Here is an 18,969-nt window from a genome sequence, read left to right as displayed (position 1 = left end):
CCATGCAATTGTGTATCCAGACCGCCAAATTTCCCTGTATCCCAAGCCACCTTACTTTCTGAACGAGCCTACCATGGGGAACCTTACGAAATGCCTTGCTAAAATCTATATACACCACATCCACTGCTGTACCTTCAAAGTGTTTTGTCATCTCCTCAACGATGAAGGCTTCAGAGGCATGACCTGCCCCTCACAAAGCCAGTAAATGTATTCAATGCTTACGATATGGTCTCTTTTACATTGAAAAGGACCAAACTCGGAGTTGGTTACTAATTTGTGAAACACCTCTGCTCTCTCTATAGGACTGAACCTGGGCTTCCGTTTTCTTGCCATTTCAATATACCACTTTGATTTCCCGATGAAGGGCTTATGCCCAAAATGTTGATTTTCCTTCTCCTCGGATGCTGCCTAACCTGCTGTGCTTTTCTAGCAACATGCTCTCAACTCTAATCTCCAGTTTGCAGTTCTCACTCTCACTTTGCTCCTATCCCAATATTTATATTGTTTGCTTGCGACAAATGTTCCAGTACAGCTCAATACAAACTGGAGAAACATCAATTCATTTTTCTGCTTAGACGCTTTGTAGCCTCTAGGAGTTAATGATGAGTACCCCAACTTCAGAGTATGATCACTGTTCTCCACTCTTCTTACATTCCCTATCACCCCAAGCCATGCCTTGTTTACACTCTCAGCAGAGGAGTAGGAAGTAGGAGTAGGCAGTTTGGTCAGTCAGTCATCTTGCATCATTCTTGGATCATGGCTGACTAAACATTCCTCACTTCAATTTTTCTACATTTTCTCTGTAACCCTCAATTGCCCCCCTGACCAAGAAACTATTTATCTCAGCCTTAAATACATAAAGATTCTGCCTCCACAGCTCTGTGACAAGGAGTTCCAAAGTCTCACAACCTAAGAGGAGAGGTTCTTTCTCATCCGAGTCTCAAATTGGTGCCTCTGAGACTATGTCCTCTAGTCTTTTACTCTCCCATAAGGGGCAACATCTCAGCATTTACCTGGTTAAGCACCTTAAGAATCCTATATAATTCAAATTAGAATTCGAAATGTCAATGATGAAATCCCAACCTATTCAACCTGTGCTTACAAAATACTCCCTGCATACCAGAAATCAGTCTTGCGAACCTTCTCTGAATTGCTTCCAATGAAATGATGATTCTTTCCTGAAATAAGGGGGCCAAAAGTACTCAACATTCCAGATGTGGCCTCATTAGCATCTTGTATAATTGCAGTAAAATTTCCCTACTCTTAATACTCCAATCTCTGAAATAAAGGCTAACATTCCATTCACCTTCCTGGTTACCTGCTGCACTTGTGTGTGCTAATGCTCTTTCATGCAGAAGTCCCTTTGATATTCAGCTTTCCCTCATTTAAATAATACTGCTCTTTTGTTCTCCCTTCCAAAATTATCAACTGCACATTGTTGTTCACTCGCCAGCTTTTCGCCCATTTAATGTTTTCAAACTCTGCGTACACATATTTTACATCACTATCAATCATTTACCAAAATTATCACTTTGTCGTTTACTCAGAGCACCTCAAAAATTGTTCAATTTGCTGCCCACCCCTCTGTCAACAGCATTAAACTCATTATTTTCTAGCTCCTTTCTGTACTGAAGAGGAACCCTATTGGACTCAAAACATTAATTGTTTCTCTCTCCAGAGGCTGCTAGATCAGCTGAGTTTCTCTAGCACTTTATTCCTATTTCAGATTTCCAGTACCCACAGCACTTTGTTTTGTTTCTTATTCTGTTTTCTGTTTGTTAGCAATTATTAATCCATCCTCTATCTTACTGCCCATCCATGTGCTTTAATGTTTCCAATCAATCTCCTGTGGAGACTTTATCAAAAGCCTTCTGAAAATCCAAATATACATGCCCATCAGCTCTTGGTTATCAATTGTTGTTCATTTTGAACTCTTTGCATGTCCAAGTGTATGACAAAAAGTTTCAAAATGTAATATGGGTTGCAGTGGTAATGTCCCTATCTCTGGTCAGAAAGATCAGTTCAGGTCCCATCTGTTCAGAGGTGTATCATACATTTCAGGAGGGCTCATCTTAGTGATAGTGTGGTTCAGAGGTAGCAGCAATGCATGTGTTGAAATCCTATCTGCTCCAGAGGTGTATAACAGCATCTCCACACAAGGTTGCTTAGAAACGAAATTTCAACAGCATGTCGCTATGTTTCAGCAAGACCAAATGAGTTATGTTCACAAATGACCAATGATAAAGATATGAACTAAAAGATTATTGAAAGAGTAATGTATTTCATACAAATTACCATACTAAAGTACTAAATGAATGAAAGCTCGCAAATTCATGTTAACAAAGCAGCATCAGATATGTTTCGCTAAAAACCTACTTAAATTTGACGGTCTCTGTATTCCACTGCCAAAAACAGATAGTCCCATCAGCTCCTGTGGATGTCAAATACCGTGTTGTTCCTTTGGTACCTGGAGAAAACTGGATCACAGGAAAATGGAATCTTACATTTGCAAGACACAAAACAGGACAAAAAGACTTTTGTTAAATTCTGTACATATCTATAAAAGTTGAGAGAGACTTCTAATTTCCCATCTCACCTCCTGCAAACACTGACATTTTAGTCAGCCATGAATCCACTGCCCATTGAAAAATGCTCATATAAATTAGCCAAATAGATTAGGTTTCTTAGGCTCTGTATGGAAAGGTGAACTAGTGTTCAATGAGAATAGATTAGGCTTGTTGCCTCTTATGCACATATAACCTTACTACTCGGGCATGGCATGAAGAATGGATTTAGCAAAGGACACAAGTTATACCGTAACCTACCTAAGAATAATCAGGCCTAATATTCAACCCGTTCATACTCTCCTATAGTCTATTTATTATTATGTGCACATTAACAAAAACAACATGCATTTATTACTCAAGTCTGCTTTTTTATGTAGTCATACACATCCCACATTGTGACTGCTATGTAAAACACAGCATTACTGCCAGAGATAAATTTAAGATGCGTAACCTCCTATTAAGTTAAGAGATTGCCAATTAAATTAGCATGACATGGAAAACCTATTCCACTGAAGTCAGGGGAAAAGGCAAAGCTTGTTTAACAAAAAAGTATTGGGAAACAACAACTATAATACCAAGTTGACAGTTGTTACGGAAAAGGATGAGAGGAAAACAATCAATAAAAGTTTTAACTCAAAGTAGTCTAATTTCAGGCATTTGAGAAATTTGGTCCAGGTGAATTGGAATCAAAGACTGAAATTAAAACAGTAAATGAGCAGTAAGACACCCTCAAAGAGGAAATAGTTCAAACGCAGTCTAGACATACGGGGAAAAGGCAGCTGAAGTTCGAGGTCCATTGATGACTAAAGACAGATTAAAGTGAATCAAAAGAGAAAGCTTACAACAGGATCGAATTGGATAGCAAATTATATTGGAAGACGAAAGTACAAAGGAAAGGGAGAAAGAAAATAAGAGGGACAAAGAAAGCCGAAAAAAAGATTAGCCATACAGCATGAAAGGGGATCCAAAAGTTTTTTGGCAACCTGTACAAAATGGCAAAAGGGAATGTAGGCTTAAGTAACAACAGTTATAGGTTATCTTAGAGGAAGAAGGCATGTGATAGTAGATAGTAAATACATACTTTGCCTCCATATTCACTAAAAAAAAGACTAAAATAAACAAACATACTTCAGAGGAAAAGGGTTAGTCGTGATCAAATTTGAAACACCAGTTTAAATATATTGCACCATAGATAACAGATGGAAATAAAAGGGGGAGATGGCAAAATCTCTGATCAAGTGTCTTCTCATCCTCCTTAGACAGGGGAATGATATAAGGAGATGCAAGGATTCTAAATGTTTCTATCTTTTTGTGGACATGGATGAGATAAACCTGACAACAGCCAACAGCCTCATGTAAACACTGTGGCACAGAACTCATTGTCACTTAAAAGAACAATGTTTAATAAATTACAACCAACATAGGTTTGTTAAAAACAAATTGTATTTGAGTGACTAATTCTTGAGCTTTTCCAATAAAAATGGAAAGGATCGACGAAGATTGTCCATGTAAATATCCACTGCACTGTAAAGATTGACTTTGGTACAGTGTCACCCAATAGACTTTGTTAGGAAATTTGAAGTCTACATGATTAAATGGATGTGTGGACACAAAACCAATTAAGCAACAGCGAGTACGGTAGTCGTGAACACATTTTTCCGAACAGATGGAATGTGAAATGGCATTCCCTAAGCTTTGAATCGCTGTACACATACACACACACACATCATAAACTTGGACTAGGACATAAAAGGTCACAGTTCAAAAGTGTGCCTTCGACCCAAAACTTGGAAACACAAAGAACAATAGTTTAAAAAAAACTCCAGGAGGATATAAACAGAATGGTGTAATGACTGGATACATGGCAGATTAAATTTCAGGTAGGGATGTGTGAAATGATGCACTTTGATAAGGGGAATGAGGAAATAAAATTATAAACTATAAAATAAAAATTGCCCAATTTTAAAGAGAGGTCATTGGATGCGGATGCAAAAAACCTTTGAAGGGTGACAGGATAAGGTGAAAGGACTATTATGAAAAGAAAATAAGATCCTTAGTTTTGTAAACAGAAGCAGAGCACAGGAGCAAAAAACATATGTTAAAAACATTTAACAATGCTCTGGATGGGCCTCATTTGGAGAACTAGTTACTTATGAGTACCACTGCAAAGGAAAATGGTACCGGAGTAAAACACATCAGTTACATGGTGAGACCAGAGAAACTTGAATAGTTTGTTCTTCGAGAAAAGATGGTTCTGGGAGACTTAATAGCTTTGTTCACAATTCTTAAAAAGCCTGATAACACCACAAGACCCAAAGATGAAGGAACAGAAGTAGGCCATTCAGGTCATCAACTATTTTCAGCCATCCAATGAGATCATGGTTGATCTGATAATTGTCAGCAACACTCAATAGGGGAAGTGAAGACCTCGTGGTATTATTGCTAGACTACTAATGCAGGAACTCAGATAATGTTCTGGGGATTCTGATTCAAATCTACACCCCTCTCCTGGCATGGCAGATGATGAAATTTGAATTCAATATTTTAAAATATCTTGAATTAAAAATCTAATGACTGTGAAACCATTGCCAGTTGTCAGAAAAACCCATTTTCGTTCACTAATGTTCTGCAGGGAAGGAAATCGATCATTTTCACGTGGTCAGGCCTCCATGTTACTCCAGACCCACAGCAATGTGAGCGACACTAAACTACCTGCTGAAATGGCCTAGTTAACCTGTGATGCCCACATCCCACATGTGATTCAATAAAAACTTTCCTGCTTTTCCCCTATAACCCTTACCAATTAAAAATTGCTTTCTCAGTCTTGAAAGCATTTAATGACCCAGATTTGACACCCTTTGGCAGTAAAATATTCCACAGATTCACTACCCTCAAAAGAAATTCCTCGTCATCTATTTTAAAAGGTGTAATCCCTTATTCTGAGATTATGCCCTCTATCCTAGATTGTCCCCTACAAAGGGGACAACAGTATTTCTGTATCTATACTGCTAAGTCTCCCAAGAAGCATGTATGTTTCAATAAGGTCACACCTCATTCTTGTAAACTCCCAATTAGTACAGCCTGACTTACTCAACCTTTCCTCCTCAGACAGTACATCCATGCCTGACACGAGCCTAGTGAACCATCTCTGGACTGCCTCCAATGGCAGTATATCTTTCTTTAGATAAGGGGCCAAAAAACAGTGCATAGCATCCGAGTTGTGGTGTGACCAGTGCCTTGCATAGTTTTACCAAAGCGACCTACTTTCTACTCCATTCCCTTTGAATTAAAGGTTAACATTCCATTTGCCTTCTATACTATGATCTGAACACTGATGTCAGCTTACTGCAATTTATGGAACAAGACAGCCAAATCCCTCTGTGCTGTAGCTTTCTGCTGTCTTGCTCCATTTAAATAACATTCAGCTCTTACTTGTCCTACCGTAGTGCAAAATCTCACTTTTGCCAATTGTATTCGATCTGCCAAGTTTTGCCCACCCTCTTAACTTGTCTATATCCCTCTGCAGACTCATCATCCTTACCATTTGCAATCCCAAGTTTTGCATTATCTGTAAGCTAGGCTAATGCACACTTTCTTCACCTAATTCATTAATATGTATTAAATAGAATTATGACTCCAGCGCAACCACTTGTCATTGGTTGCCATCCTAAAACTGTCCCCTTATCACAACTGATTTATATTAGTTAGTCAATCCTTTACCAACGCTAACATTATCCTCCAACACCATGGGCTCTTATCTTATCAAGTAGCCTAATGTGTAGCAACTGATCAAAAACACCTTCTGAAAATGCAAAACATATTACATCTACTGTTTTCCCGCTTGTCTACCCTCTGCAAAGAATTTTAATAAATTTGTCAGACATTATTTCCCTTTCATGAAGCCATACTGAATCTGCTTGACTGTATAAAGTATCTTTAAGTGATATTACATCTTTTATAATAGACTGTAACATTTTCCCCTAATTACAGATTTTAAGCTTATCATCTAAGGTTAGCTGTTTTATTATATTGCAGCTTTCCAATCCTCAGACTTTTCCATAATCTTAGGGTTCTTGGAAGATTACTACAAGTGCATCCACTATCTATATAATTACGTCCTTTAAGATCCCCAGATGTAACCCATCAGGTCCAGGAAACCTGTTGGCCTTCAGCCCCATTAGTTTCGCTAGCACCTCTTCCTCTGCTGATGGTCATTGTACTTATTTTCTCTCCTTTTGCCCCCCCGATTATCATTCCAAAATTACTGAATAACATATTCTATCTTGAATACTGATGCAAAGTATGTATTCAGCTCCTCTGGTATTTCTTGATTCCCCATTATTACTTTCCCACTCTCATTCTGTAAGGAGTTCTTTATGCTGATAGAAATACATTTCCCTTTATTCTATAGAAAAAGACTAGAGAATGCAACTAGTTACTTACAGTCAGATGTACAGCACAGAAACAAATCCTACGGTCCAACTCATCCATGCCAACCAGACATCCTAAATTTAGCTAGTGCCACTTGCCAGCACTTGGCCCATACCCTCCAAACCCTTCCTATTCATCTCCCCATCTTGATGTCTTTTAAATGTTGTAATTATACCAGTCTCCAGAACTTCCTCTGGCAGCTCATTCCATGCACCCATTACTCTTTGCATGCAAAAGTTACCCCTTAGGTCCCTTTTAAGTCTTTCCCCTCTCACCCTAAATCTATACCCTCTAGTTCAGGACTCCCCCATCCCAGGAAAAAGACCTTATCTATTTAAAGCCTTTATGAAGGTCACCCCTCAGCCTCCAATAGCTCTTTCAAAGAGCCAGCATAGGTGCCAGAGGTTGAATGGTCTCCTTCTGTGTTGCATCAACCTATAATCCTGACGCATATTATTAAAGAATCATAAAAATAAATGCACTACATGCCTATTTTGACTCATTTTACTTTTCATTGCATTACACTTTGATATGCCCACAAATAGGCCATTCAGAAATAGAAATGAAACGAGAATACAATTTCATTACCAATAAAGAGGTTATGGAACCTGTATGCCCTTGTAACACAGCAACTGGAGCACATGTACGCAAGCACCAAACACGGATCACTTTATCACAGCTGCCTGCAGCAATCAGTGTATTCTCATAGTTAACAGCCATATCAGAGATCTCAGCCGAGTGCCCACGCAGAGTTGACAGGAGTCGTCCATCATCTGTGGCCCAAATTTTCACCAAGCAATCATCTGAACCCTAGAAACAGCATAGGAAATATAAATAATGGTATACGTCAGACACGATTTAAATCTGAAGTGAATTTGTTTGAACACAAATTTCAAAAGGTTTGTAATCTATGGTTAATGCTAAATGAATGTATGGATTGTCAAGCTTTTAAACACAGTACAGGAATACAATGTTATTGATCATTAAATATTAGGAATATATACCTCAATATAAATTGAAATGGAATCTAATATTAATTTGCCCTGTCAACAGTGAGTCAATTGGAGACTAATTACTGTTGGCTCAAAAGGAGGTTTGTGGGTAAATTGGAAACACCTTGAATTCCACCTTTGTTCTTCAGAGAGTAGCCAAAAGAAATTAAATGGAAAATTACTACTTTCATTTTGTCCATTCATAAATGTATTATATATTAAAAAGAAATTTATCAATACAAAAGGATGTAATACTGTACAAAAGGTAGACATGTCAATCTTTGTGCTCCACCAAGCCTCCTCATGGCTTTACTTCATCTCACCATCCCAGTACATTCCTTTCTCCCTCACCTAAGATGCATTTAGAGGGAAGCTAGCAATGCAAAAAATCTCAAGCATTTCATGTGGTATAAAATTCCATTACATTCTTGGTTGAATGATAGAATTGAACCAGATTACTTTAAAAGTAATCATGCATCCACAATACCTTGGACAATATTAACCTTTTACATTTTAAGAAAACATTATTTCCAACCAAAGAGAAAAAGTTCAACAGAAAATACTTCTGCATGGCTTCATGAGGATATTACAGCTTCTCAAAAGAAATCTCAGCAGAACTACAACAGTTAACCACTAACTGATCTAGGAATGATTCATAACTTGGGGCCTCTCCCGATATATATCATATGGATTTGAGAATAATATATAGTCAATTACATACAATGACACGTACTTTTAGAAAACACTGCATTGTCAAATCTATCATGAGCAACATTATAGTAGATTGCGCTTCAGAAAACTACAATTTATTCAATATATTGCATCTACGACTCAAATAACAAAGATTTATACAACTTTAGTTCCAAATATTTTTGAACTTGAACAATTCAATGCAGAAATACACCATTCCACTGAATAACATAATTACTATGAAAATGCATATATATAGCGATCATTTATTGCTCACAAAGAATACTCGATGGTCTTCTCACCGTGAAAATTCTCCTCCCTGTACGGTCAAATGCTACACAGTACACAGAGGAAAGATGCCCAAGTATCCTTTTGTACATTTTCACATGCTGGTACACAACAACTGGGAAAACATGGCTGCGACGTCCACATCCTGTTAACTGCTTGGCATTGATGATGCTCACTGAAATGCCAAATAGTGAGATGATGAATATCTATGGAGTCGCATGCAATAATTTTCCTCAAATTAAATGGGCTGGGGGAGGAGGGAAGGCTGATGTTCACTCTTCATTGTGCTATGAACCTCCATTAGCTAATGCTTTTTCCATGAAACTAAATTACCATTCTCTCGTGTTTTGTTAATTAAATGAGCTCTTTAGAGCTTTTGGAGTTTCTTTAAAGCCAGAAAACTGAAAAAACCTTTGGCAAAATTATCTGAACGATAATCTATTAGCAATTTAAATAAGGAGCAAAATACTAAGATAGCTTCACTTTTTTTTAAAAAAAGTTTCATTCTCTACTTAGTACTTTATTGAGAATTACTTTGTGAATAAACAAAGGAGAACAGAAAATATACATAAAGCATGTTATTTTAAAATTTAACCAAAATCTAGTTTGCATTTTTTCCTTATCATATGTCCATTATGCAATTTATATTGCAGTTTTATTCACAATTTTGTTGGCAGCATGAAGACATTGATCAGCAGTTTTAAAAACAAAAAGGTGTGACCTGAGAAACTTAAAAAATAATTACCTCCAACTAACCTAGAAAGCAAAGCAATTACATTTGGAATCTTAGATCCATTAGTTTATATACATCATTTAGCTAGAGAACATTAAGTATTGCATAATGCACACAAAACCCAAGTAATACTGTCACTCTTGCTCCAACAATAGCTTTACATTCGTTTTCCCATAATTCATCACCACATAACTATCACTTCTTGAAAAACTGAAAGATTATGAGCATATCAACCTGGAAGTGCTTTAAAACAGCTTTATTTGTTGCTTTTTTTGGCCTACCGATATTTGGAGACTTCCCATAATTCACGGGTGGTTCTGGTGGCCTGCCACGATGAAGGGCAGCAGAGGCAGAGCCTTTCCATGCTACACGTTTGCAATCTGCAAGAAAATATTACAACGGAAGCAGGTGAGTTGAAGTAAAACCTGTGTACTAAACCCATGAAAAACAATTGGACAATAGTTCTTAACCATTCTCCTTAAATGGAGCTTTGGGCAAGATACAAGCTTTATAATCAGGTTTATCTTTGAAATAAAAAATTGTATATAAATTTAATATCGCTCACTTTTTAATCCAATGTTAACAACTTACAGAATTTTAAGCAGAGGTTGTATTTAATATTGCAAGACTCAAATAATTTCACCTAGAGTAAGAGAGGTGTACAACATAGAAACAGACCCTTCAGTCCAAACTGTCCACGTTGACTAGATATCCCAACCCAATCTAGTCCCACCTGCCGGCACCTGGCCCATGCCTCTTCAAACCCTTCCTATTCATATACCCATCCAAATGCATTTTAAATGTTGCAATTGTACCAGCCTCCACCACTTCCTCTGGCAGCTCATTCCATACACAGACCACCCTCTGCATGAAAAAGTTGCCCCTTAGGTCTCGTTTATATCTTTCCCCTCTCACCCTAAACCTATGCTCTCTAGTTCTGGACTCCCCCACCCCAGGGAAAAGACCGTCTATTTATCCTATCCATTCCCCTCAATTTTGTAAACCTCTAAGGCCACCCCTCAGCCTCCGACGCTCCAGGGAAAACAGCCCCAGCCTGTTCAGCCTCTCCCTATAGCTCAAATCCTCCAACCCTGGCAACATCCTTGTATGTCTTTTTGGAACCCTTTCAAGTTTCACAACAACTTTCTGATAGGAAGGAGAACAGAATTGCACGCAATATTCCAACCAATGTCCTGTACAGCCGCAACATGACCTCCCAACTCCTGTACTCAATACTCTGACCAATAAAGGAAAGCATACCAAACGCCTTCTTCACTATAATATCTACCTGCGACTCCACTTTCAAGGAGCTATGAACCTGCACTCCAAGGTCTCTTTGTTCAGCAACAGTCCCTCGGACCTTACCATTAAATAAGTCCTGCTAAGATTTGCTTTCCCAAAATGCAGCACCTCGCATTTATCGGAATTAAACTCCATCTGCCACTTCTCAGCCCATTGGCCCATCTGGTCCAGATCCTGTTGTAATCGGAGGTAACCTTCTTCGCTGTCCACTACATCTCCAATTTTGGTGTCATCTTCAAACTTACTAACTTGTACCTCTTATGCTTGCATCCAAATCATTTATGTAAATGAAAGTGTACCAGATTAATGCACAGGAATGAATTATATTAAGAAAGTACAGACTGCAGATTCTGAAGATCAGAGTCAAGAGTGTTGCTGGAAAAGCACAGCAGGTCAGGCAGCATCCGAGGAGCAGGAGAATTAATGTTTCGGGCTGGAGCCCTTCATCATGAATCAATCTAGCCCAAAACGTCGACTCTCCTGTTCCTCAGATGCTGCCTGACCTGCTATATTAAGGTAGAAGCTACTTTAATAACACAAGGGAAAAAAAAGACAATTTTTAATAAATTTGTCAGATGGCACAAAGTATTTTTTCATCTCTACTAGCAATCACAAAATAAATGACTGATGTGTCAATGAGGATTCTTACACCAATTCTGATTTTTCATTTTACGAATCTTTTCAATTTACTGAGTCCTTAAGACCATAAAAGTGTAAATATTAGCTAAGTAGTATCTGGTTTTGCATAAAATAACTTGGACACAATTAGTTGGTTACAAGCTAAGACTCAATATCAGAACACTAAAACTGTACATGAACGAAATTTCCATTTGACGTACCTTTTGTAGTTCGCAATAATGACTGCCGTCCCACTCCCAGTAATGTCTGCACTCCAGGGACACTGGGCGGGATCTCTTTATCCAAAAGTGGGCCAATTCTCTGACACATTTGCAGCAAGTGATCTGAAGACACGTGTTTATTGGCTAAAACCTAAAACAAATTGAATTACATTAAAAGAGATTTAGACAAATAATGGTTTAACACATAACAAATTATAGAAACAGAAAATTAAATTCAAAATAACTTAGTCTACATTACTTGCAAGTATTCCAAATACTTGAAAGCTTTTCACATCTTGAGTTAATTCTCAAAAATATTTTATTCAGGGTATACAAGGCAGGGACTGAGCAAATTTTAGAATGGAATAATCAGTAAATACATTTCAAGAGTTCAAATAAATTGTTTTATCTTTTCATCAATATGATTAACAATATCTCAAAAAAAAAGGCTGCACATGCCAGAAATCTAAAATAAATACAGAGAATGCTGGAGAAACTCAGGACTGACAGCATCTGTGAATAAAAAAAAGTTAACATTTCAAGATGATGACTCTACAGAACAGTTCTGAAGACTCATTTCAGACTTGAAACATGACCTGTTTCTCTTTCCACCAGATGCTAAATTTCTCCAATATTTTCTCTTTTCCTATTGGCTACATTTTGCCCCTCATTTCTCTCTCATCCTAGTGTCTCAATAAACCCAACTGTCTACCTGAAGTATGAATCTATCAACAATTAGTTTAACAACAATGTTACATTAAATTTGTGCCCTGCCCCATGGAATAAATCCACATAAGTCAAAATGATATCTTAGTATAGGTATTAGCATGACTAAAATGAAAAAAAATCAAAGAGAAGGAAAAAACTTGGAAAAGAAAGCATTTGATTTATACAATCCTCCCAGGTTCACCCTTAACAGTGAATTACAACATTCATTTGACTCAGCCGCCAATTTTAGACTGCAACTTTTGAGAGGCTAATGTCATTAAGAAAGGTTTCCTTACTTGATCAAAAGTTATATATTTTAATATGAATAATAACCTTCAGTGCAATTTCCTTTGGAATGACTGTGTAGGTCAATACACTGCTAAGGATTAAGGCCCTTCAGAGTAGCATCCATTTAGAATGGACTAAAACTGACAGACCAAGGTAGTGCCATGCAATATATGGATCAAACTGCAACTAACCATGGGATATCAAGAGTTTTCGTTTTTTGACTGACAAAAAAACTTACAATGTTGCAAATAAAGATCTGAACTTAACAGTATATTGAATTGCCCCTTATTCCTAGATTTCAGAACTTACAACTGTTACATTGAATTAATTTGAAGAAAATAGTCTTTATTCACAGCTTAGCAGTAACCTTTCAGCCTGAGTTTCATTTTGTTCCAAGCCACTGGACAGATGTTTTCTAAGAGAAATGTATTTGTGCTTACTTAGTATAGGATGCAGTGGACTCAAAACCACAACAGAAAATTGATTCCAATATCAGATGAGAGCTTATTCTGCAAGTAAATCCACAATCAGCAATTTAAAAACATAAGACAGAGGAGCCCATTGAAATCCAAAGGAAATTCTATATATGCTATCCACTACAATTCCTCTTGACAAATGTTACTGCAGTTCACCTGGATATAAATTACACACAAAACTGTTCTACATAATTGGCTCAAAGAAAATTGTTCCAATAGATTAGTTATTTTTAATGGGTAGTAGAAACATACAATCATGCAGGTGAAAAATGGTAGTTTCATCCTACAACGGAGTTATAATTCACCTTGCACAAAATGTACATGCTTTGAGATTGCCTACTGGAAATTGTATGAAAAGGTTCAAAAGGAGCAGAAAAGAGGTTCCAGAAGTAGATCAATTCAGGAACCTGTTCAGTCTGACAAAAAATTAACAGAAAAGATGTTGTTAGTTTAACAGTCACCAAAGCACTCAGGTGGAAGGGGAGATGCTCAATGTTGATTAGAAGAAAGATCCAGGAGCAGCATGCTGTTAAACACATGTATTTAAGGAACATGTTAAATAGTGAATTAGTAGCATGTTTAAGGGCCACAGTAAATTGAAATCAACTAAAGAAAATAGCATGGAATGAAAGCACAGAAACTTACCAAACCGAATCAGATTACAGCCATGCCATCTGAACAAGGAGTTTTACCTGAGACAGGAGTGACCATTCATCAGACTCCTATTATGTAACAATGTTTGTGGCTTTTTTTTTGGCATAATAAATATTGATGTCCTTTTGTTACAAGGTAAACTGACAGAGTCTCTGGAGAATGTTTTCAGTGACTGACCACCACAGTAAACAAATGGCAAAATAAAACTCATGGTCCTACTCCGGGATATAACTTGTCCAGTACTACCATCAGTTGCAAGCGGAAAAGCAACCTCGCATAATCCTGTCTTCACTGTCATATGAAATTCCCTTTCAGAGTCAGAATTTCAAATCTACCTGGAGTTATAATGCTGCTCTCACATTGATAAGCATCCCAAATTGCTTCACACAAATACAAGAATCTTTAAACATATTAAGTTTTTTTAGAAGACTGAAAGAATGCCAACATCAGAACAAAACTAATGCTAAAACACAGCAAAAAGTTCTGACAGCCCACACATTAAAAAGAAAAACTATTCCACCTTAAGATTTTCTGCCAGCCTCCAAAAGGAGCTAAAAGTTGAGCGTTCTTGCCTACATTGTTTTGAGCAAAACTTTACTTTTTAGACAAATTCATGCATTGAACAAAAAGGTACTGATCGCCAATTAAAACATGCTATTGAGTACAGTTTCTTCATATTAATGTAAACATTTAGGAAGAGATCTCAGTTTCATATCAAGGTCTATAAGTTATGGAAAAAATGCAACCTTCAGATTAAGATCAATGCTGGGTTCATAAACTTCTCAGCCCCACATTTTAAAATTGAGAACCGTTGCCACAAAAAGGCAGTGGTCATCTTTACAACTACACTACAGCATTAATATGTGAGTACCAAATTCAGAATCATGAAATCACAACCAGAGGAATTAACAAACCATATGTAACTATCAAATTCAATCATAAGCAGGTAAGCTATTCTGCCACAATTTCTGATCAGAGGTTGCTCAAAAGGTTCAAAACTACACACAAAATATATGAATACAAAATAGACTGCAGACTTGACCTATTTGGATTCATGTGTCACTTTTTCCTTGGTCAACCAATACAAGTTAACTTAAGAATATATTATAACCAACCTGTAAAATTTGCATTTTGGAAAGTACACAATGAACACCTTGGTCATACCAAGAGAACAGGGGGCATACAAAATTTTAATTACTTCTCAAATTTATCTCACCTATATCAATTGCCCTTTAATCTTCCAGTATGCTTGCTTTTAACTACTCAGCTCATTCTTAGAAGGAGTGAAAAGCATGCCTCAAAACTTATTGCGTAATCAACAAGCTGTACCAAAATCATAAACCATATTAACATATAAAAAAGGGCGCAAAAACAAAGCTCATAGTCTGTATCAATCTTCACCAGATGTTTAGATATAAAATTAAAATTCATGCAACCACATTTCAATTCAATGGTTCCTCATTGTTGAACATTAGCAAGCTCATTAGGAGCAACTGTGAATGCAAACATCAAAGTGTAAAATTTTCTGCAAGCTTAAAAACCAAATACATAGTTTCCTACAACATTTAACAAATCCCAACTTGCACATTGCATATTTTCATAATTTTCCTCAATACATTACTTTTCTTCTATTTTGATTTTGCTAATTCAGAAAAAACTTTACAAGAGATGTTTGGCTATATTACCTCATTCATGATTCACTAACCAAATTTTTAAGTTTGTGGCAAAAAGAATTCAATTCCTATTGCAATCAATCTTCGATGGCTTACATGGTCACAGTATGTCAGAAATCTCAAACATTGATTGACTCAGTCACTGTGACTGAGTCAATCAAGTCACTAAAAAAAAACTATGCCCTCTACTATCTCATGTTTTATTTTCATAATGAAGAGCTTCCACTGTATCCAAGTTGTCTTTAGCATTCACCTCTCCAAACTGCTATTAGAACAAGGCAAAAGTGAGGATTGTAGATGCTGGAAATCAGAGTCCGGATTAGAGTGGTGCTGGAAAAGCGCAGTCAGTCAGGCAACATCCAAGGAGCAGGAAAAAAAATCAACATTTCGGGCAAAAGCCCTTCATCAGGAATGAAAACAGGGATCTCTCTACCCTGGAGGCTCCCTGCCTTCATTCCTGATGAAGGGCCTTTGCCCGAAACATCGATTTTCCTGCTCCTCGGATGCTGCCTGACCAGCTGTGCTTTTCCAGCATCACTCTAAGCTAGACTGCCAGTAGAACAATGCCAGCCAGCACATAGAAGGTCAAAAAAGAGGTCTTTAACGTGTCAGAAATGCACGAACAGGCTTGTTTCAGTTAGGGTTAAAATCAACTAGGTAAAATGGCTTTTGCCCGAAACGTCGATTTTACTGCTCCTCGGATGCTGCCTGAACTGCTGTGCTCTTCCAGCACCACTAATCCAGAATTGTTTCAGTTAGGACCAAACTAAACTTTTGTTCGATCAAACCACAACACTCAACTTTCTCAAATCCAGATAAACAACTTCTCTTCAGTCACTCATTTCTTGCCTTAACAACCACCACACATTCAGTAGCCTTAGATGTAAACATGCTTGCAAAGAAATCTAATATATTTACTATTTAAATGTAAACTGAAGGGCTTGAATTGCTTAAGCATGTCTGGTTTGAAAACATGGAACTGTTGCACAGGAAATTGACTATACTATGAAATAAAGATGTAATAATTGAAAAAAAACTCACCAAACCAATTGAATTCAAATAATAAATTTCTCTATGTCACCATACAATAAAAATGAAATAGTGGTTTTATGGCTAAATAAGCCATGAAAACAAATCACTATTGAACAAAATTATTACTGAAAAAAAAAACATAGTCCAACAGAACCAAAAAGGGCTAAATAAGCATGCCAGCCAATATTGCAATTAAAACAATGCTATTATGAAAACCTGAAACAGGATAACAACAAAAAGCAATAGAACTTCTATACCCCGCCAAGTATGTTTGATATAGTTTCCAAGCTATACTGTACTAGCAATTATCTATTTCTGAAACAATGAGTGGTACAACAAAAAGCACAAAAAGGTTTTAAAAGAGGAACATAATTTTAAGCGTTGCAGCACAAATTTCAATGCAGCAAATGATAAGTGGGGGAGAGGGAAGGGAAGAGAAGGTTAAAGAGATGGGGAAGGGGGGAAAAAAAGAAATAGAAAGATGGCAAACAATGGGCCAGTCATTGCTGTAAGATATTCCAGCTGTCTATTATGTGCAGTCAGTATAAAGCAATGCTAATGAATTGGCAGACGTGCTCGACAGCAGCTTCCTGTATCAAGTGCCGGTCCGGCAGCCGGCCAATGGGAGACGGCGTCACACTGCAGGCAGCCCAGGCAACAGATGAGAGCCGCTCCTCGATTGGACGAGCTGCTTGCGGACGTCCATTTCCCTACACGCTCCACCTTCCTAAACCCCCCCTTAAAAAACACACACAATAAAAGAGCTTGGCTCCTTCTCGATTAAAAATCACCACTTATTTTAATCCGGCGACTTTCTTATCGATTTACCATGGGGAGGTACATTTACCCCACCCCTCTCTCAAGGGCCGGCCGTGACCATTCAAAACGTTGTTGGTTTAAGTTCCTATTTCCAGGGTTGATGCTTGGTGTCTTTTTTTTTTGCGGGAGATTCAACTTGACCGAGAAAAATAAAGAGAAGAGAATATTTTTTTTTGGGGGGGGGGGAAGGAAAAAAAGTTTGTGCGTGTGTGTGTGTATATATATTTATATAATACACGGGGTAGGGGTCCTAAAGTCTCACCAGGCTCTCAAAACTCCGACGATGCTCCTTGCCTTCCCAATCCAGACGCTTCGGCATCAGCTGAGAGAGAAAAAGAGACAATATAACTAAAACGAAAGGGAGAGAGAGAGAGACAGAAGAATTGTGGTGGTGGACTCGGCTCCGAAGATTAAAATTAGCTAATATTAATTTCCTTAATTTTAAAAAAATACCTGATATTCCTCCAGCTCCTGGATCAGCACCTGTGAAGTAAAGAGGGAGGTTATTTTTATTTTTAAAAAAAGAAATCCATTAAAAAGAGCAGCCACTTTCCACACAACACGATCCACTCACCCGTGCCGACTTCTGACAGGGTCCAGACAGGAGGAAGCGGGCAATCAGGTAATACAGCTCTGCACCCGGCCGGGGGGTGAGAAAGAGAAAACGATTAGACAAGTCAGCTCCTAATGATGATCACATACAGTAATAATAATAATAATAATAATCGCCGATGCTTGCACCCACCCTGCTCCAATTGAGAGACTCGGGTGGGATCGGTTCGCCTCCCGTCCATGTTTTTATTTTGGCCGGGGTTGTTGTCAGCAGCGGCCGCGGTGCTCAGGCGCTGCTCTCTGGCGGTCCCTCGGTGCCTCTCTCCGCGGCCTCCGTCGCCATTCAGGGCTCGGCGGCCGCATTACACCCACCCTCCCTCCTCTCCCACGCACCAGCCTCCTCCTCCGCCGTCAACTAATCCCCCAACGACTTCCGCCTTCTCCCCTTCCCCGCTCTTGTTTTGATTCAGCCGCCGTCGCACCGGCAAGGGTCCGATCGAGCGACGGTTACGCTGGAGAGAGAGAAGTGAGGATTCCCCTGTTTTGCTGTTGGGTATGAAGAGATTGTGGAAGGGTTTGGGCGGAGGGATACATTTTTCCACCGTCAGACTGTAGGGGGCCGAGTGGATGGAACGCGCTGACGCGAGCGGCGAGTGAATGGCAGTCGGAAGGGCAAATAGGAAGCGGCGCCGCGGGTCTTTAAAGTGACGGTCAAACCAATGAAAGTCGGCCGGGTGGGAGGGGCCTGTGTGTGGTGACGTCAGCTGGCGGCGGTTAGCCCCTGCGGTTCCTCTCGCGGAGAGAGTTCGAGAGAGGTGGTTGCAGGGGGAGGAAGGAATCAGCCCTTCAGCCCATTAGGTCCGTGCTAGCCATCAGGTAACTATCCATCTGACCCGCATCCCCAACATCTGCCTGCCACCATCCC

At 38.5% G+C, this 18,969-nt stretch overlaps 1 protein-coding gene across 3 annotated transcripts in view; it reads right to left on the bottom strand.

The window, feature by feature from the left end:
• Window positions 1-18,432, bottom strand: part of brwd3 (bromodomain and WD repeat domain containing 3) — a 108,053-nt gene extending 89,621 nt beyond the window's left edge. Inside the window, exons 1-9 of one of the 3 annotated variants that reach the window (XR_006313747.1) lie at window positions 18,238-18,429; window positions 18,067-18,125; window positions 17,946-17,975; window positions 17,755-17,814; window positions 11,843-11,993; window positions 9,983-10,081; window positions 8,983-9,143; window positions 7,587-7,808; window positions 2,377-2,477 (exon numbers count right to left, since the gene is read on the bottom strand). Coding sequence is in view for 2 of the 3 variants with exons in the window: in XM_043704433.1 (XP_043560368.1) it covers window positions 2,377-2,477; window positions 7,587-7,808; window positions 8,983-9,143; window positions 9,983-10,081; window positions 11,843-11,993; window positions 17,755-17,814; window positions 17,946-17,975; window positions 18,067-18,125; window positions 18,238-18,286 (932 nt within the window). In the remaining variant the exon portion in view is untranslated. Of the gene's footprint in view, window positions 1-2,376; window positions 2,478-7,586; window positions 7,809-8,982; window positions 9,144-9,982; window positions 10,082-11,842; window positions 11,994-17,754; window positions 17,815-17,945; window positions 17,976-18,066; window positions 18,126-18,237 lie in introns of all 3 variants that reach the window. The other 2 variants (XM_043704433.1, XM_043704432.1) reach the window with 2 other exon arrangements.
• Between the last annotated feature and the right edge of the window lie 537 nt (window positions 18,433-18,969).

Source organism: Chiloscyllium plagiosum, chromosome 15 (genome assembly GCF_004010195.1).
Source record: "Chiloscyllium plagiosum isolate BGI_BamShark_2017 chromosome 15, ASM401019v2, whole genome shotgun sequence".
In the NCBI taxonomy this organism is placed as follows: Eukaryota; Metazoa; Chordata; class Chondrichthyes; order Orectolobiformes; family Hemiscylliidae; genus Chiloscyllium; species Chiloscyllium plagiosum.
This window is presented reverse-complemented; position numbering and strand designations above follow the sequence as displayed.